The sequence below is a fragment of the Macrobrachium rosenbergii genome, chromosome 54 (assembly GCF_040412425.1).
Source record: "Macrobrachium rosenbergii isolate ZJJX-2024 chromosome 54, ASM4041242v1, whole genome shotgun sequence".
Taxonomy (NCBI): Eukaryota; Metazoa; Arthropoda; class Malacostraca; order Decapoda; family Palaemonidae; genus Macrobrachium; species Macrobrachium rosenbergii.
In genome coordinates, this window is record NC_089794.1 from 18,995,103 (window position 1) to 19,016,676 (window position 21,574).

The window sequence follows — 21,574 nt, forward strand, 5'->3', positions numbered from 1 at the left end:
TGATGCTTTAAAAGCAAATTTAATTAGTAAAAGGCTTACAGAGCTAGGGCATAGCTCACAATCCACGTTAGGCAGTGGGCTTGGTATGTGAACTACAAGAAACAATCACAGAGAGAGAGAGAGAGAGAGAGAGAGAGAGAGAGAGAGAGAGAGATATTAAGTACATGACTACATTCACTCGATATTGTAGGGTAATTTAATTTTACAACTCGGGTTCGATCCCCGGGAGAAGAGAAAAGACTTGGGTACACTCCATCAACTCCTAATTAAGCCTCTATTGGCAGACCAAAAGCAGCGAATTATTTACCCGGTAGTTAGTCGACTATGGTATGCAACAGCCAAGGATGAAGACAGTAATGCATCAAGTAACCTCACCTCATCCCATAATGCACTAGGCATGTAGTCGACTGTGGATGGTCGCACTGTGAAAAAGGGGCATAGGATCAACAACCTCACACCCGAAAATGCCCACTGACAGCCATTAAAGCAATTATGGGCCTAATGAAAACCAATTAACCTGTCATTTCTCGCCCTGTGTGACGGATGGTGTTTGGCTCCATAGTCAATTATATTCAAATATGGCAATTAAAGGTTTTCTGGCTGATAATTAATTGTCGGGTGATTTCAATTATCTTTCAATTCAATTTTTCCGCCAAATAGGTGTTACTGTCGAATATTTACTCTGAATGGATGAAACCTATGCGCAAACTTTCTACATTTGTCGCTCTATGCACCTACATAGAAGACTCATCAGCAGTAAGTCAAAACCTCTATACACAATGCACCATTCTTTTCCATGACTTATTCCAGTCCCCCACCTATCCAGCACTTCCTAGTCTTCCTTGTCTCCAGCCTCCTAACCATTCAAACTAAGCATTTTTTCGCCGACCTATCATCTACTACTCTTTCCACATGACCAAACCATCTTAAACCACTGGCTCAAGCTCTCCTAAACTTGGTCTTTTTCCCAGTTTTATCTATCCCCAACTCCTCGCCCTTTCAGCCTTCTTAGAACAAATATACCAATGAAAATAATTTATCTTTAATGTTTCAATAACTTTCAATCATAATCTACATCACACTTCGCTTCCACAAAGGAGAGCTGGCTAAACAATCCCTTCATACGTTCAGCCTTGGCTTCCATGACCAGTCCAAAGATCTGCATAAAAAAACTACCTTCCTCACGCAACCTACCCTGTGACTCACCTCTCCAGTCATCTTACTCATCCGTCATATTTAATATCAAATAACCATACGAATTAATTGCTTTCATTCCTAAAGAATCCTGAAATCTACCTTCTTTTCCACTTAACCTCAAAATCTCACTCTTGCTCACATTTACTCTCCACTTTCTTCCTCTTGAATTCACTTTCAAGCTCTTTCCTTGGTTTCTGCAGCTTCTCTTCACTACACCTCACCCGTACTGCATCTGCTAATATATCCGTCATTCCACGCTCAATTAGTGACTTATTTTGGATCTTTCCTAGATAGTGACCCCTAAGGGTTTTCGGGGGTCGTTATCTAGGACTAATATTTCTTGGGGGTCATTATCTTTATGATATCTATAGCCTTTTGTTTATGTTTTTACGTTCATCCCCGACGGGCTAGTACTCAAAACGCAGCAAAGGTGGATACATACCGGATTAAAACCCTTGGGGGTCACTGTCTGGGAAAGATCCTTTATTCTCTTATCCCACAATCTTGCACCAACATGAGCTGGCTTTTCTCTGACTGATTCTTCAATCCATCCATCAACTCCTGGGGAATTTCTCTACTTCTAGCCACTAAATTACAAAAAAGAAAATAAACAGAAAATGGAGGACAAATATAGTTTTAAACTCCACATACAGTTTCGGAGCTTCAAGCTCCCTCTTCAGTAGTGTCTCCACGCTGAAGACGGAGCATGACGCTCCGAAGCAGTGTGTGGGTTTTCTGAACATATTTGTCCTCCATTTTGTGGCTTTGTCTTCCGGTTTCGAAGTTCGATACTGGTCTGTTATCATCACTCATTACGTCCTATCCACAGAATTACTCCGTTCAACCTTCCATCATTCAGTTCTAAAACTCTTCCACCTTCTGCATTCAACAAATCTTAAAAACATTAACTCCACAGACCCAGCACTGCATTCACTCAAGCAACACCTTTCTCTCTCTCTCTCTCTCTCTCTCTCTCTCTCTCTCTCTCTCTCTCTCTCTCTCTCTCTCTCTCTCTCTCTGTATGCATCATTTACTCTCAGATCAATCTGCTTATTGATCTTCCTCCCTGCATTTACTTCCTTGTTGAACAGCTTGTTCTTCTCTTAAATATTTCCTCGCCTTCTGCTTAGCTGGGCACCCTGCCAGCGTTTGCTTTTTTTTTTTTTTATTTACTCTTCTCTCTGATACGGACCTTGAACTTTTATTCTAAGCAAATGATAATCAGGTACACCTCAGGACAATCCTCTTGTTGCCATTCAAGTCGTCTCCTTGTTCTTCCATCTAATCGGTAATAATAAAAAATAAAACAATATATATATTCATATATATATATATATATACTTTTTACATATGCATATAATATGTACATCTCTATATTATATATACACATATAAATATACCTTTTCCCACCAGAGAGGGTGGTTCCAGAAATTGTTGGCCTTTCAGGCCTTCCCCCTGACTGCGTCTCAAAACATTCAACTAACCACCAGGTCCGTAAGTTGATGCTTTGGTCAAAATAACCACAGAAAGGGATTAAACTAGACTACTGTCCGTTTCAGGGACCGCGAGTCATCGTTTTTCTCAAATATCTTTCAAACTAATTACTTGATCGAAATGGTACTTTGACACAGTGTACAAGACACCTCCCGCTAATGCTTGGTAATATAGTGCATTGCCAAATGGTGTGAGTTAAGGCGGTTACTCCTGACTCTTCAAGGCAAAGACTCATGAGTCAGCAGGACTAATCTACGCAATCGAACGTCCACCATCCCCCTTAGACAGGAAAGGGATGGCGGAGATGAGGAGGCCAGGAAAGTGGGTTGAGGGAGGGATGAGGAGGGGAAGAGGGATGGACGGATGGGATGGGGATTAAGGACGTTCGAATGCATAGTTTGGCGATGCTTGGCAACACCATGTAAGTCAAGAGTAAACGCCATAACTAAAACCACTTGACAATGCACTGTATTACCAAAAGTTAGCGGGAGGTGTATTGTACACTGTGGCAAAGTACCATTTCGATCAAGTAATTAGTTTAAAAGATATTTGAGAAAAACGACCGCTTACGGTCCCTGAAATGGATAGTAGGAGTGTGAAAGGCACCTCGCTTCACCCCAGAATAGAACCCCGGCCCTCTGGCTCATAAAGCATGTATCACGACCACTGAGACACTATATATATATATATATATATATATATATATATATATATATATATATATATATATATATATATATATATATACATATATATATATATACTGTATATCTATATATATATACACACACCAGCAGGTGAACTATGAAACCATTGAAAAAACAAGATGAAAAAATAACATTAATACCAGCCCCATTCCTACAACAACACGGGCAACATAACACAAACCCACACATCACCTAGATTGTCTAGAGTCTAGACACTTCAGCATAACTCCTAAACAGTCGTGAAATATTGCCACAGACAGAGAGAACCAGTTACGTCAATACATTGACTTATTTTTATTGTACGTGTAACAGATATATCTGTTTAATAAATGAAGGAGAGAGAGAGAGAGAGAGAGAGAGAGAGAGAGAGAGAGAGAGAGAGAGAGAGAGAGAGAGAGAGAGAGAGGGGGTTATGTGCTTCTGCTTGACGCCATATTGACATTTATTCAACATCGATTTTGTCAAGCTGAAAAGTTTCCATTATGTCAGAATTTGGAAAAGGTGCGGCGTGAGTCATTTTGTGAGGAGTGTCATATTTCAAATATGACATGAGTCTGAAATTTGTCGTGAGTCTGGACTATGTCATGAGTCTGGAATACGCCTTGAGTCTCAAAGTTGTCGTGAGTCTGAAATATCTGAAATTTGTTATGAGTCTGAAAATTTTCTTGAGTGAAATATGACATGAGTCTGAAATATGCCGTGCTACTGAAATATGACATGAGTCTGAAATATATCGTGCCACTGAAATATGACATGAGTCGGAAAAATTACACGAGTCTGAAATATGGCGAGTCTGGAATATGGCATGAGTCTGAAATTTGTCGTGAGTCTGAAATATCTGAAATTTGTCATGAATCTGAAATTTTTCTTGAGTGAAATATGACATGAGTCTGAAATTGTCATGAGCCTGAAATTTGACATGAGTCTCAAATTTGTCGTGAGTCCGAATACAGTATATAAATTTGTCATGAGTCTGGAATTTTTCTTGAGTGAATTATGACATGAGTCTGAAATATGTCGTGCTGTTGAAATATGACATGAGTGAAAAATGACATGAGTCAAATTGTCATGAGTCTAGAGTATATATGTCATGAGTCTGAAACATGACATGAGTCTGGAGTATGTCATGAGTCTGGAGTATGTCATGAGTCTGGAGTATGTTATGAGTCTGAAATATGACATGAGTCTGAAATATGACATGAGTCTGGAGTATGTCATGAGTCTGGAGTATATCAGGAGTCTGAAATATGACACGAGTCTGAAATGTCATGATTCTGAAATATGACATGAGTCTGACTCTGAAATATATAATGAGACTGAGTCTGAGTTTGAAATTTGCCAAGAGCCTGATTTTTGTCACGAGTCTGAAATATGTCATGAGTCTAAACTACATCATGAGACTGAAACCTGTCGTGAGTTTGAAATAGTTCACGAGTCTGCAATATTTGTGAGTCTGAAATTTGTGAAGTGTCTGAAATTCGTCATGAGTCTGAAATATGCCATGAGTCTTAATTAGGGCATTCTGATTTGTGGAGAGAGAGAGAGAGAGAGAGAGAGAGAGAGAGAGAGAGAGAGAGAGAGAGAGAGAGAGAGAGAGAGAGAGAGATCTACTGAATATCTTATGACATATTGCGCCCCAGTGAGGTAAAGCTTACCTCGACGAGTTCCTCTCGTTCTCAAATACATGGCATAGGCCTAAATCAACCATTTCATCTGAAGGCCACATAATTCTAATATAGGCCTAGTATGAAGATACACTGCATGCAACAGATACAATAGGTTAAATAATAATAATAATAATAATAATAATAATAATAATAATAATAATAATAATAATAATAATACATGGACGATACGAGACAGGCAGGAAAGATGCTCTATTATTACTTGATATCAATAACAATTGATAATAAAAATAGCGTTAATAACAATACAAATAATACTAGTGGCAATATGACATTCAAATGACGCATAACATTACAGGGGAGGCAAAAAATATTAAGAGAAACAAAATAAGCCCAAATGGTAAGAAAAGTTTAACAGGAACATGCACTACAAGACATAGGCCTAGGTGCAATAATTAGACCACCCATCTTCAAGGGAGATAAATAATGAAGGTGGATACTGAATATTACGATGGGGAAAATGTTAAGAAATATAATGAAATCTTCAAATAAACTAAAACACGCGAATTTATCCACTACTGAACCGAGGTAGAGAGGGAAAGAAATTCATTTTACGTTGGCGAATTAGTACTACATCTCAATCCGCTGACCAGACTGCTTAACAGAATGATAGCGAGGTCTGTCCTTCCACACTACAGTAAAAAAAAAAATGTCAGAGACACGTCGTCAACTTATCCCACACACATCATCAACAGGTTGAATACAGGCCAAACGATTCTTTTTTTTTATTTTATTAAGAAGAGGAGACAATCAACTGTCTCCTCTATTTCTTCCGCACATGAGACCTGATTGGTCGGTACAGATCAAAGTGGCCAACGGATGGTGTATCAATATTGCTTTGTGTACTGGCACTGATGGGGAGAGAGAGAGAGAGAGAGAGAGAGAGAGAGAGAGAGAGAGAGAGAGAGAGAGAGAGAGAGAGAGAGAGAGAGAAGGGGGAGGGCGGGAGTGGCTCGAATACTTAACAGTCCATCCGTTACAAAAAATAAATATGTAAGTGAGCAAAGACAAGAACGTGAATTACAAGAGTGTGTCGTCCATTTCATCTATGTTCGAATTATTATTATTATTATTATTATTATTATTATTATTATTATTCAGAAGATGAACCCTACTCAAATAGAACAATCCTACAGGGGCCACTGACGTGAAATTCAAGCTTCCAAAGAATATGTTGTGCACTCGAAAGAAGTTACACAAGATAATAGGAATAACAGAAAGAAACCAGTTATTAGAAGAGAAAACATTAATTAAATTAATTAAATTAATAGTTAAAGACGCAGACATACACTTTTGAGGTTCTAACTGCACACCATCATCGAACAGGGCCACTGTAATACTATTCACACACTCTGATCTAAAATGTCCTTATCAAGTATGTGAGAAGTTCCCACACCAAGTGGTGGTGACCCTTCTTTCAAGTCCCAGTTCCCAGCAGCTGGATCTAGTTTGCTTACTACTGGGAACAAACAATTTGTTTGGTCGTTATTTATTACCTTTGAGAATCTTAAATGTCTATATAAAATGACCTCTTACTCGACGCTGTTCTGAACAATAAATATTGGGGTTCTTTGACTGATTAATTGATTTGTGAAATTTAGGCTGTCAAGCCAAGCACTGGGGCACTTTCAGCCATTCAGTGCTCAAGACAGTGAAAAGAGGGGAGTCAGAGTTGCTGGACAGTAAGACAAAGAGATCCAGAAAATCAAGATTTAAAAGTGGAACTGAGGGAAAATCCCAGCTGCACTAAGAAGTAATAATTAGAGGTGTTGGACAACAAAACCGAAGAAAGGAAACAGGAATGGAGGTACAGTAAAAGACTAAAACGTGGGCGCAGCTAAAGGCCATTGTGACGCCGCAAACACCATTTACTGATGTCTACAGAGCACCACGTGAGATGCACTGACTGCACTACCCCCTTAAGGGAAGACCTCTCTCATTTTGCTAGTCAGCTCAAAGTTCAAGTCGTTTACATCAATAAAGAGCAAAAAACCTAGCACTGAATCCTGTGGCACATCGCCTGTGAATTTGGCCAACAGGAGTAGGCCTATGGCCTGTTCATGTCAGCTCCTTGTCCTCTGTTACTTAATCAACCTTCTATCCAATCTCCCACATCATCTAAGATCCCGTGAGACCTTGCTTTTTTCCTATGATCTCATACGTGGCATCCAGGTACGTACAATCTAAACATTTACTCACGGCATAGGTTGCCATGTTCTTTAAAAAATGGAATCGTTCCGTATATGAGTGCCAATTGCCGCGTTCCGTACTGAGCCTATACAGAACTACTATGGTTCCCTATTTTCCTCGTCTTCATTCACTAGCATTATAATCTGCCATTTTTCTGTCAATATATAATATAATGATATGCTGAAAATTGATATCTAGTGGAAATTATTGTGAAATATCTACTAAACAAACTAAATAACTGCCAGGGACTTTGATTTATTTCTTCTTGCATTTTGACTTCATTAATGAAAATTATACCAAAACTAGAGTAAAGGAAATAGCTGATATCCTAAACTATATTATCTAACTCATTATGAAACCTTCCTTATGAGAAGCAACCCTATTTGTTTTAAGAAGCGAATAACCTAAGTTATATTATGCTTCTTTGGCCGTTTAATCGAAGTAACTTTCAGTAAATGCACGAAAATACAATATTCGGTAAGATCCGAATCCAGCAGTCCACACCAGGCCTATTATACAGTTCAACATCGTACTACACTTACGGGCCAGCTACTCTGTAAAACAACACGACCAACCAACCAGGTTGTGTGTGTGTGTGTGTATGTCAGAGAGAGAGAGAGAGAGAGAGAGAGAGAGAAATTTCAATTTGTGTGCGGCCTATGTTTATTCCCGTGTCTCAGAGCTTACATTCGTAAGTGAACCCATAACACGATTAAATCATTTCCACCAGATTGTTGTGCGTGTTTGTGTACGGCGTGTTCCCCCCTGTTTGTACCCATTGTTATATCTCTAGTAACTTATACACCAAAAGCATCTTACAGCGTCGCCTAAGTTATAATAAGAGCAAAATGCATTTAATATCAATATATCACCAATGGACCCAATCTGCTATTATGAGACTTTTCTCGTAAGAAAAAATCTTTAGACCAAGTCACGTGTGTGTGTGTGTTTGTGTCTCAAAGATGCTGCTATTGTTTATACAAACACTTCCCTAATAAGTTATAATACGAACAACAAAAACGTTTCCATAAAATGTATCCTAAACACCCCACTCGCGTTTGTTTGCTTGTGATAGCGTGCGTTTGTGTCAAAGTCTCGGTCTATTACACAGACATCATCAATAAGTTATAACGAATACAAACAACCCCTCTTCATCAAACCCTCATCAACAGACCGAAACTTGCGAGCTTGTTTGTGTGTTTGTTTGTGCGTCTCAGTCAACGTGTCGGTGTTTGTTTATGGCGTATCATCTCCGGAACAAAGTGACCCTCGAGTGCGTGTTGAGAACCTTGATAAATTGCTCCTCCTCGAGCGTTATCACTTATATTGAGTAATTGATTGAAGGGTCTTGAGTGTTTGCTGGGGCCGGGTGGAGGAAGAGATGAGATGGAGAGGAGAGAGAATGAGAGGGGTGGGGGGGAGGTATGGGAAGGGGCTGATGGTAGAGGAGTGCACTGACTAGACCAATCGGTTGGACGGAAATAAAAGTGGAATTTTTTAAATTTAAAAATGTGGTTTTATACGGTCGTTTATTTATTGTTGGGCTTCTTTTATTGCTTAAAATTGTTGATTTATACATTATTACCTTGAGAGAGAGAGAGAGAGAGAGAGAGAGAGAGAGAGAGAGAGAGAGAGAGAGAGAGAGAGAGAGAGAGAGAGATGACAAGAACTACAAGCGCTTTAGGGGAAGAGAAAAACGTAAAAATGTCTGTTATTCATATTTGACATTTTGCTTTATTCCCGTCTTTGTTGTTGTTGTTGTTATAAGAGTTATGATTTTAGATTTCTTTATTTTTCTTGTTTGTTAGCGGGACTGCTCTTACAATTACCTGCATATTTTTACGAAAATTTTATCAAAGGTGAGCCTAAATACTGTGAACACCTAATTACGACTTTGTTTCATATGAATATAATTTCTGAAGATAATAGGCCTCTTCTGGGAAGTAGGCCTATATGCTATCTCAAGGTTTTATTCACTTACTGAAGTCGACTGTTCGGAGGGAAGTCAGTGAACGAACTACATACCTTGATAAAGAATCTGGAATGCTCCACCACCATATTATGTGAATTACAAATGATAAGCTGCCCATGAAAATCACAAGTACATGTTTTACATATATTGATTCAAAAATGGCTGAACAGTCTTGAGTGACTGGAGGAGGTGGAGGAGGGGTGAAGGGAGAGGAGTGGGAATGGAGGGGAGGGGTGGGGTGATGTATTGAGGGGGCAAGGGGATTTGTTTGTGCTTGATATTCTATCATTCTTTCGCTTTGTTTGTAAGTTTGTTCTTCATTCTTTGCTTAGTTCCGTATTTGTTTGGGGTTTATTTACGATCTACTTCCAGGACGAGAGAGGAGAAACAAAGGTAAATTCGAGACAAACTCCTTCCAGTCCAACAGAGACCAAACGTCACAAACAAAACACAGACACTGCATATTTATGCAGTTTGTGTCTCCTGTCTGAATAACAAATGAAGGGAATCGATGCAAAAATTATTCATGAGCTCTCTCTCTCCCTCTCTCTCTCTCTCTCTCTCTCTCTCTCTCTCTCTCTCTCTCTCTCTCTCTCTGTGCGACGGGACTGACCAATATGGCGGACTATGGTATGTAGGCTTTGCATTTATAGGGATCATTACTATTGTTAATAACGCAAACAGGCGCGCATGCGTGTCCTCACTCACACATTCGCGCACACACACACACACACACACACACATATATATATATATATATATATATATATATATATATATATATATATATATATATATATATATATATATATATATATATATATATATATATGGTAACAGGGTTGACACACTCAACGTATCTTTATAAAATCTTCGTGTAAACTCTCTCTCTCTTTCTCTCTCTCTCTCTCTCTCTCTCTCTCTCTCTCTCTCTCTCTCTCTCTCTCTCTCTCTCTCACACAGAAGCAGAACGCCGGCAGCAGCCAAATCAGCATCTTTGAAACAGGTATCCCCCCGTAATATGCATCCCGAATAAAGAAAAAAAAAGAGCAAGAAGTGATATCTTGGATAATCCATTCCTCTTAAAGCCTCATCACTTACCCGGGAATTGACAGCCAGATGGGCTATCTCTCTCCAAGCAGAGAAAAAGAATTTTCTTATTTCTCTCAGTTTCTACGTTAGCTTCTCGCTAAAGACTCTGCAATGCGAATAGAAAATGGACGAAAGAAGGAATTATCCTCACAAGTATTATGTGAAAAGATGTTCTGATGTCGAAGTGGGGTTAAGTATGTTAAAAATGAGACTGTCTCAGTCGGGAGCTTGTGACGCCACTGCATGGTACTAATGGGTACAAGACGTATGTAAACGATAATGCTTTCTTGACAAATTAACTGAATTGCAACAATAAAGTGGTTTTTTTTTCAACTTAGGCCTACTAGAGCCTCACCACTATTTGCTACAACAGTACAGACGATCGAAAAATAATGCAGAATTTAAAAGTGAAAAAGATATATACAGTACATGCAGTCATTTTCGATGTCCCATGTACAAATGACAAGTTTTTACAAAATACGTTTGCAGTAGGCGTTGTTGTCCTACCTTGTAAAAAATATATTAAAAGTAGGCTACTAGGCCTGTCTTTTATAAAATATATAAAAATTACTAGGCCTACCCTATATAAAATATATAAAAAGTAGGCCTACTATGCCTAACTTATAAAAAGTAAATAAAAAGTACTAGGTGTATCCTGTATGAAATATATAAAAGTACTAGGCCTACCGTATAAAAAATATATATATAAATGACTACTAAAGAGTTAATGCAACTTGCAAGCAACGGATAAAAGAGATGGGTTTCAAGCATTGCGTCTAACATCCCTACTTTAAGAATCGTATAATCAAGGCCACAGAAAATAGATCTATCTTTCGGCGGTCTCGGTATAATGTTGTATGAGCCGCGGTCCATGAAACTTTAACCACGGCCTGGTGTGGCCTGGCCTATATCGTTGCCAGAAGCACGATCATGTTTAACTTTAACCTTAAATAAAATAAAAAAAACTTCTGAGGCTGGAGGGCTGCAATTTGGTATGTTTGATGATTGGAGGGTGGATGGTCAACATACCAATTTGCAGCTTTCTAGCCTCGGTAGTTTTTAAGATCTGAGGGCGGACGGACAGACAAAGCCGGCACAATAGTTTGCTTTTCAGAAAACTAAAAACGAAAACTAAAGCAAGAATGTCCTTCTACCCTAGACTAAAGTATAGATCAGGGAATGAGGGAAGTAAAAGAGAGTTCCAAAGCTTGTCAGCAATGGGAAGCATGTAACTAACAGTGCAATATGAGAATTTGTGTTAACTAAAGTACTTAAATTACAGCAGCTGGCAGACTAATCACTTAACACAACGGTTATGTTAAAATTCAATGTCTCAGTAAACCATTCAAGTTTACAATTGCCAATACACGATATGCAACTGTAACCTACATTTTTTAAAAGAGCTCTTCGTCAAATTACGACTTATAAGGCAAGACAATACCAGCCCCCTCCCCCTCCATAACTAACATGGCAAAATTGTAACCAGTAAACTCCCCTAGGTTACGTGGTATTATTTTATATTGGCAACTTATAAAATTTTACCTCAAGTACTTGGTGATAAACCGACTGCAGTGGGTCATGCTGACCTCCTTCACGAGTCCCAGTAATGTGTATGGCGATGGAAATCAAGATATTACGGTTTTCATCAGCTCGGTATTTCACTAGGCCTATCCACTAAGCCTGTTTTCAAATAGTTTTCTAACTGACTTGTTTACATTCTACGAAACATCAAGTCACTTCAGTATTTAATCCTAATTTGCAACTGCACTAGAAAAAAATGTTCATTCAATATAAAAACAAGCTCATTTAAAAGTTACTCATAAAATAAGATATAATCACTAATAATGTACTTGAACTTTTTTCTCAGCACTTTCAAGCAAACAAAAAGTATAGACCTACATTTGACAAATTAGTTGCCGAGATCCCTTGACAACGAAAGACTAACGGTCTGAAAGTTGCCGGTGTGACGTAACCGCCGGAGAAAATAACTGAAATTTAAGCAGATTTATATTACAGGCTTTAGGTCCTACTTTATTATTATTATATATTAAATTAATCAATTCTGGATTTCATTCAATATTAACGTCACTCTTAACCACCACCTTCCCCTATGAAAGACAATCATCATTGTTATACAAAATAAACATTTCTACAGAACAAGCAAGAAGGACGTGGAATGAATGAACACGAAAAATTTTAATAAAAGCAGATAAATAACACAAGTAAAAGACTGGAGAAGGAAAAATCCGCACGCGGAAAATATAATAAAAATATAATAAAACTGAAGTGGTTCACAATGGGCAGCTTTTTAAGCCGATACCGGCAGCTGTGGCCTTTGTTGTCAGGATCTGCCAGCAAGTAATTTGTCAAATGTAGCTCTACAACTTTGGGCGCTTATAAATACTGTAACAATTCGGCAAATGGTGTCTGTAAGATTTTATCGTTATTATTAGTGTCGTCTAAACACAATCTTTAAGTACTGGCAGAAATCATTTTTTATTTCAAGTTTAAAGTGGAATGAAACTTTCGTTTTATCTCTGGTGTATAACCAGTTTCCTGTTAATCTTTAGCGATCTTCTCAAACGCCATTATGTTGGCAAATTGAATTCCCGCTATGATTTTATAATTGAAAAAGACTAAAGATAAACATGCGTTAGACATATACTATAAATAATGGAAAATATTAAAACCTACCTGAAAAACTGTCATAAAAACGACATGGATAGGCCTAGTACTTTGGCAACTTTAAGCTCACTTCAGTCCCATTGGTCTAGACTACATTGAGGTTACAGCACAGTTTTGGGCCCTCCTAGCTTATGACATCGTTATGACAAAGTGGAAACCCAGGTTTTGACACCATATGGGAAACCCAAGCTTTAAGACATGTTTACGGTATCATACAGAAATCTGGTAGTTCAAGAAAAGCTTTAGAATATTCGAGTTCCTACTTGTGTATGACATGAAGAAAATGTGTATATTACATGATTATGACTTAACACGTGTTCTTAAAGTTTTATGACATTCGAAAACATAATTCATGACTTGCTTATCGTTTTAGCCTGTATGGAAAACTGATGGTTCATGACATGTTGAGTTTCTATTTGAGTTTCTTAATACTCTATGATGACATTCGAAAAACTTAAGTTTATGACATGACTTGGGGAACTAAGAGTTACTACACATTTTTGGGCGCATAGCTTATGAAATCTGCAGATTATAACTATCTCAAGACCACAATTCGTAAAACTAATATTAATTTTAAGATGTGTACGTCATATTTCAGGTGTCTAATAGTTTATAACAATTGTCAAACTGACAGTTATGACATTATTTGGAAAGTAATTGTTAATAATGAGCTTATAGAATGATTTGTGACTACAGTTGCAACTTAATGGCGTCTACAAAACCCAGTGTCACTTGTGTAAGTGGTGTAAGTGGCGCTAAACACTTAAGGACATCGACTAGCGATAACACTTGCCCTACCTCAAGTGTCGTTTGAATGTGTAACGCTTTCTTCATTGGAATACATAAGCGCTGGGTGTATTCTGAAGCGATGAAAATGGTTCTATTCCCATTTGTCATCTGCAGCTACAATGCATTACCAGCCTAATGTGTTACAATGTGCTAAGATAATTATTATTTGCATTATATCACGGAAGTTATAATGAATTTGTAACAATATGATGTAGTGCGTTATCTGAGAGCAATCCCAACCACTAAGCAGTGAATTATGTACTTGGCGGTTAGTCCACTGCTATGGGAAGCTTTGGCGGTACTCCAGTGAGGAAAAATTATTATAGTTGGAGTTTCTAGTATCATTAACAACAACTGAAAAGAGAAAATGATTCAGTAAAAAAAAAAGGAGTGACAAACGCTGCACGTAACTCCCTTTGTCTTGCTATTCCTCTCCGCAGTGCCTCCTATCTGCTGCTGCCATCAGTGACTAAGCCAAATCACGTTTTTCTTTTTTCAATTTTCGTGTAGGACGAAAACCAAATGAACCTTGACGAAGATAAATGACAGAAGCGATCGAGAACAACGTCGGAGTCGCTGAACATCGGCCGCGTCTCCCTCTTTAATCGTTCAGCCTCCGCGGAAGGCCAACCAGGACTGAGGGTGGGAGATTCTCTTTTCAATATTCGTTCTGTTTTCTTATCTTTCGTTGACACGGTTGCGTAATGTGTGTTTGTGTGAGTTTTGCGCGTAAGTGTACTTTGTGTGTATGGAAGGTATACAGTACTTTCTGGCTGAATGTTTAAGGAACTATTTATTTCGCTGATGATAATTTATGCGCATAGTTCTAGAACTCTGTAGATAACTCTTGCATCGAGTTGTTCATCTGTTGACTCTGCTAATGTGGTACTATCAATTACCGTTTAAAAGCTTGAGTTTTAAATTTGTTTGTACGGAAAAAGGCGATTCATTTATATATATATATATATATATATATATATATATATATATATATATATATATATATGCATATATATATATATGATTATAATCACTTTTGTACGTGATTCATTCATCGCATTACCACAATTTTATATATATATATATATATATATATATATATATATATATATATATATATATATATACTGTATATATATAAATATATATATATACATACATACATTATATATATATATATATTATTGGCTATACAGCATATATATTTATATATATGTATAATTTCTCGTACTGCTTTAGTGAAAGTTTATTTGACATAACTAGAATAATTGACTGTCTAACGTTTTATTAGAGGTGATTGTTATATACGTATTTTCCCCTAATACTGATATCAGGTTATGGAGACGAGGGGAACTTGAGTTCCTCAACCGGACATAACGGTTTTTCTAACCTTTAAATTTACTCTCTCTCTCTCTCTCTCTCTCTCTCTCTCTCTCTCTCTCTCTCTCTCTCTCTCTCTCTCTCTCTCAAAACTTTTTTTTAAAGAAATTTCAACTATTTAATTTCTTAAGTCATGGACCATGTTTGCATGCGGAATAATATCTGTTTACTAGGATACTTGGGATGAAATCATTGTCGATTTTTCTCATAAAAGTCTTGTATATACATACTTCGTCTCTCGGTATTTGCAAGTTTGCATTTAGAGGTCTGCGTGTCTCGTCAAACTGGCCATTATCCTCTTCACTATGAGGTTGAACATGTTTGTATTTCTGTGACTACATGATTGCACTGGTAGTAAGGCGTGTCTCACTGTCTTTCTGTTTATTTTCGGCATGTTTGTGTTAAAATTACGTTAGGTCACACAACTAGTTTTCTGCAATGTTAGGCGAGCTTCACATTCTTTACTGTTTGCTTACGTTTGCGTATCATAGCCACAAGCTTTCCAATGTACTGTTCTTATTTCTTGTTTATGTACTGGTGTACGTTTGTAAGTGAGGATTTGCATGTTTGTCCTTGGCTTTTTTTTTTACTTGTAAGAAAGGATCATATATGTAGGATGGCTTTAGTTATAAGTCTATTTTTTCGTCTAGTCCCTCCTCGTTTTAAACATGAAAGCGTCATTGTGATTGGGTAAACATGTGAGTGACTTTTACAAACATGTGTTCTATTGGGAAGAGTGACTTTGAACCCGACTCAATGCCAGACTAAACAAGCAATGACGCCTACGAGCAAACATGCACCATTGTGCAAAAAATCACCAATAAACATAACATTAACATGTTTGGTTGGCGATTCTTTGCACAACGGCACATGTTTGCGTCATTCTGTCGAGTCTATAATTTTTTTCCATATTTTAATTTTGAGAGGATTGTTCACCTAATTCATTCAGTGCTGCCTCAAACCCAACTACACATGTTTGTAAATAGTCTTGACATGTTTAGCCTGGCACAAAAATGCTACCACGTTAGTACCAAGTCTACTTTTACCAAACACATTAAGACTCACCCTATAACGTGTTAATAAACATCACTGGCATGTTTAGCCTGGCATAAGGACACAAATGATTAGCCTGACAGAAGGGCACCTGCATGTTTAGCCTGACCTAAGGATGCTTGCATGTTTAGCCTGACGTAAGGGCACTTGCATGTTTAGCATGACATAAGGGTACTTACACGTTTGGTCTGACATAAGGACACTTGCACGTTTAGCCTGACGTCAAGACATTTGCTTGTTTAGTCTGGCATTGAGGCGGGTTTAAAGCAGCTTTCCAAGCACAGCACTTGCTTGTAAATGTCACTCACATGTTTGCCCAAGCACCATGACGCTTGCATGTTTAAAACCTATTCCCAAAGGACCTCGCACATTAAACCCACGCAAGCCAGCGTGCATGTTTAGCATTAAACTTGCTTAAAGCCTCCAACCTACCCCATTAAGTACTAGTTTGTCTAGCCGGGACAATAATACGCTGGTGTGTTTAAAATCTCCATACTTTCCTACTTAATGTTCAGTTTTGAGGAAAATTCAACAGCTTCCTTTCAATAAAATACACCTTTGGGAATGGCACTAACGGGTTTAGCCTGACACAAACACGCCGCGGCGTGTTTAAAATCCCCATTCTCTCCCCCCCCACCTCTAACATTTCATTTCCATGGTCCCCTAATAGCCAGTGATAGCAGAGGCATCGATTACTGAATGATACCAGAGAGAGAGAGGGGGGGGGAGAGGGGAGAGGAGGAGGACTGGAAGAAATAGGGAGGAACGACTCACTTTCATTGATTGCATTTTCCCTTTGTGGGAAACCTACATTTTCATAAAAGGAGGCAATTCTTTGTAATACGTAGAAGGTTTTTTCCCCCACTTTTAAAATGGGAGGGAAAGCCGGCTGGCTGTTCCCGTGTTGTGAGACGGCTTCATCCGGTGGTTACTTTATCTATTATTATTATTAATATTATTATTATTATTATTATTGTTGTTGTTATTATTATTATTTGAAAAGTGATCACTTTACGAGCCGCAGGAAAAATTATCATTATTGAGTATAATAATGCATCAAACCAAGATTCTTTGTAGCAACGGGCAATTATGGATTGAGATTAGGTGTTACAGTGGGCCAATACTCCCGTTCAAAGGCTTATTAGTTAGTGACGAGCCAATAGTTTTGATTTAAACTGCTCAATATGCGTAAATTAAGTAAATTACGGAAATTACGAAAGAGATCGAGATAATTAATAGTGACAAATATAATTACAGTAATAGGCCTACATCGGATTCATGAGTGTATTAGGCTACTAAGGGGCTATTAAACTTTATATCATTAAATAGGCCTATATTCCCGTTATGTTGGCCTGTTATGTTTAATGCCCCCTTACTAACCTGATATACCCATGGAACAAATGTAGAATTATTACTCTTATGGTTATTATTACTACTAATTATCTGGGTTATTTTTCGGAAGACTCCAGCCACCTCCCACATTACAACTTATATTTTTCTTGGATAAAACTCATCAAAACGAAAACTTTCTTCTCAATACATGACCTTCGCAAATGCTTAATAACAGAGAAAAATAATTAATCAAATTACGACTTATAAGGTAACACAGTACCGCCCCCTCCATAGCTAACACGGCAAAATTGTAACCAGTAAACACCCTAGGTTACGTCACGTTGGTATTTTCAGGTTCTTTTAGTGCCCTGTCATTTCCTAGCCATTTTTGAATGAAAAACCCAAAATGGTTTTTCATGCAAAAATGCCGAACTGGAACCTTCCGAAATGGCTGGCTGGAGTTTTCCGAAAAATTACCATTATCTGAATTATCTTACATATTTACCGTAGTAATAGGCCTATGTTAGTAATGGGCTTTAAGCCTTGATCTGATTAGCCTACATGCAATTCGCTAATAATGAGTAAATATTGACAATGAAGAGAATAAAACGAGACTAAAACAACTGTCCACAATATAACATAAAAGTGAAAGGAAAAAATAAACTTCGAAAGTTGAAAAGGGCTATTGTACTCACAGTAAGTCTCCTCGCACAACTTTTGGATAGTCTCCTGTTTTAGCTTAGAGTTCTTCTTTCCCATGTTGCTCTTGTCTTGCGGACGCTACGCTTGTAGTTGTGTTGTATTTTAGCTGTAGCTGTTGTTGTTCTTGATGATGTTGCAGAGAGTCGTAGACGAACAATAAGATCGAGGAAGGGGGGTGGGACGAGATGAGAGAAGAGAGAACACTAGCTCACAAAATCACACACCACGGCAGAAAAAATAACTTGGGAAGAAGAAGACTTTCGTAGTTCACTTTCGCCAAGGTTTTAATCTCTCTTAATTTCTCTTTCAATCTCTCTCTCTCTCTCTCTCTTTCCTTCTCTTTTGTTATTATTTATCTCTCTTACTTTCTACCGTGGAACTAAACACCCATCTACCACCGGCAATTACCAACCACGAACTTTTCCTTCGAGGCTACGACACATTTTCCAGGATATATATTCTTATCCTCTGGTGCTCAGTTGTTTTATTTTTTCCCCCCTCTCTTTCTCTCTCTCTCTCTCTCTCCAAACACTCTCTCACTCCTCGCCTCCCTTTCTAATGCTCTCTCTCTCTCTCTTTCTCTTCCTCTACACGATTTTCCGCTCTCCCAATGAATGACTCGGATCAAATTAATAATCCACCTCTAGACGAACGGTAATTGCTCCTCCATACTTGACACCTCTCCTCGTGCACCCTCCTCCTCCTTCTTCTTCCAGGCCACAAGTATTAGTACTACCATCTACTCTAAAAAAAATATGAAAACACTTAAAAAAAAAAACTTCCTCTCACTCTCTCTTCCCCGTCACTCCATCCAGTACACTGCGGCAAAGTTGTCGCGTATTTAAAAACTCTCCTTTATTTATTATTATTTTTGCCGTTCTTTTTAGTCGGGAAAAAAAGAAGTGATGAAAGATCTGGGAATGAAGTTTCCTCAGTCACATATCAGTGGAACCCCCTTTGGAATCTCTTTCCTCGGAGTATGGTTGCCCTTTTTTATATATATATATATATAAAGAAAGGGGGGATTAAAAAGGCCACAGTCTTAAAAAGAAGGGGGTGGGTGGGACTAATAAGGATTTTGGAGGGAGAGAGAGATACGCTCAGTGACACGGTCTGGAAGGAACTGAGGCAAACACCGGATTTGGACCTAGATGGAACCCCTTCCTCCTCCCTCCCCCCCCCCTCATTCCCCTCCCACGACAGGCGCCTCCACAGGGCTACCTCTTCTTCTTCTTCTCCGGCTTTTTCTTCTTCCAGCGACGATCGAAACTCTCTCTCTCTCTCTCTCTCTCTCTCTCTCTGTCAGTCACTTTCCTTGAATGAATATTGTGCTGCGACGGAAACGGGGGGAAATCTCTCTCTCACTCCCTCTCTTTCCCTCTCTTTCCCTGTCGCTCTCTGCCTTGTGTCAGCGCGTTCCTGATCGATAATATTTTCCCTCTCGGAAAAGGGGAATTCGCGCCAGGCCGTGAGAAAGGAAAGGCGCCGAAAAATTATTATTAATATATAAAAAAAATTTTTGTAGCAATATTTGGCAACTTTTCAGCGCGCATTGCTGCACTGGCTGGTAGGTCCTGTATGTGTGTGTATGTTCGATACCCTCTCTCTCTCTCTCTCTCTCTCTCTTCGATTGCTCCACCCCATCCTCTCACTCTCTCTTTTTCTCTCTCTCTCTGTCTCTCTCTCTCGCATGCTTTATCCAATCCTTCCTCTCATTTTCTCGTCTTCAAATCTGTGTGTTTGTGTGTGTATGTGATTTCATTTGTCTTTGATCGTTGATTGCTTTCAATCTCAATCACTGAATTTTCAATCTCGCTTCAATCGACTTCATTTCGGACTATTGCGTGTTGGCTGGATTCCTGCAGTAATCCCTGTCACGACTCGTTATTTTCGCGCTCTTTTATAGCCAGCGTTCCCCCGCCCCTCCCCCCCCCCCTCCCCACCTCTATGCTGCGAATGGATACATCTTACTTAACGCATTTTACTTAACACTTGCTCTCTCTCCCACTCTCTCTCTCTCTTTATCTATCTATTTACACACACACACACACACTTATATGTATATATATATATATATATATATATATATATATATATATATATATATATATAGAGAGAGAGAGAGAGAGAGAGAGAGAGAGAGAGAGAGAGAGAGAGAGAGAGAGAGAGAGAGAGAGAGAGTTAAGTAAAATGTACTTAGTAAGATGCATCCATATATATATATATATATATATATATATATATATATATATATATATATATATATATATATATATATATGTGTGTGTGTGTGTGTGTGTGTGTGTATACATACATATATATATATATATATATATATATATATATATATATATATATATACATATACATATATCAGCAGTAAGGCACCAAACTGCACCTGACAAATATATACGTAGACAACCGCAAGAAATGGCATTAAGGATATGCAGTCCGGAATTCTTAGACACAGTTCTGTAAAAATCTATGACGTAGGAATTACGTTAAAATACCCAAGTTTTTAAGCGACAAATCTTTGCGGAAAGCTAGAAACATTTTTTATTCCAGCAAAAATGGGGAACCTTTTGTGAGAGAAAATATGTTGGCACTGCCATGTAATATAAATCTTTCTTTTATTAAAAAAAAAATTACTGAAAACTTGCAAGATAAACGTTTACAAGAGTTCGGGAAATTTCAGAATTTCATCGTTCGTAACTTCACAAAATAAATTGGTTGTGTTTAAACGATTCCTTGTGCTGGGTGCAGTAATAAATGCCTAGGTCGAAGTGGAATACCGTCTAAAACAGCATCGCTATTCAGTTCGAATAGGTCAGTTGACAAGTGCTTTATTTTTACAGTACACTTGAATGAATATGAATATAGTTTTTAGGCCTAGGCCCAAGCGCTTGGATCTTTGAGGTCATTCAGCTCTGAAACAGAAATTGACAGGAAGAAGGTTTGAAAGGTGCAACAGGAGGAAAACCTCGCAGTTAGGAGAGGAAAGTAAGGTGGAAGAAAGAGAATATGGACGGAGGTACAGTAAAAGGAATAATAGGGTTGTAGCTAGGGGCCGAAGGGGCGTTGCAAAGAACCTTGAGTAATGTCTACAGTGCACCGCATGAGGTGCACTGATGGCTCTACCCCCTTTCGGGGGGTACGCATGAATGACTTTAACCTTTGTATAGACTGGAAAAGCTTACGTGGGATTGTTTTTTGCAACCATATTGTTAAAAGAAAGATTGTTAAAAGAAACATCACTGAATCTGCCTTTATTAAGCATTTTAACAATCAACTTATGA

The 21,574-nt window shown here is 38.2% G+C and overlaps 1 protein-coding gene across 2 annotated transcripts in view; it reads right to left on the reverse strand.

The window, feature by feature from the left end:
• Positions 1–19,403, reverse strand: part of LOC136834816 (frequenin-1) — a 391,333-nt gene extending 371,930 nt beyond the window's left edge. For both annotated transcript variants that reach the window (XM_067097561.1, XM_067097559.1), the window contains exon 1: positions 18,272–19,403. In XM_067097561.1, the coding sequence (XP_066953662.1) occupies positions 18,272–18,335 (64 nt within the window). In that variant the 5' untranslated portion in view covers positions 18,336–19,403. The remainder of the gene's footprint in view (positions 1–18,271) is intronic.
• Positions 19,404–21,574: the final 2,171 nt, after the last annotated feature.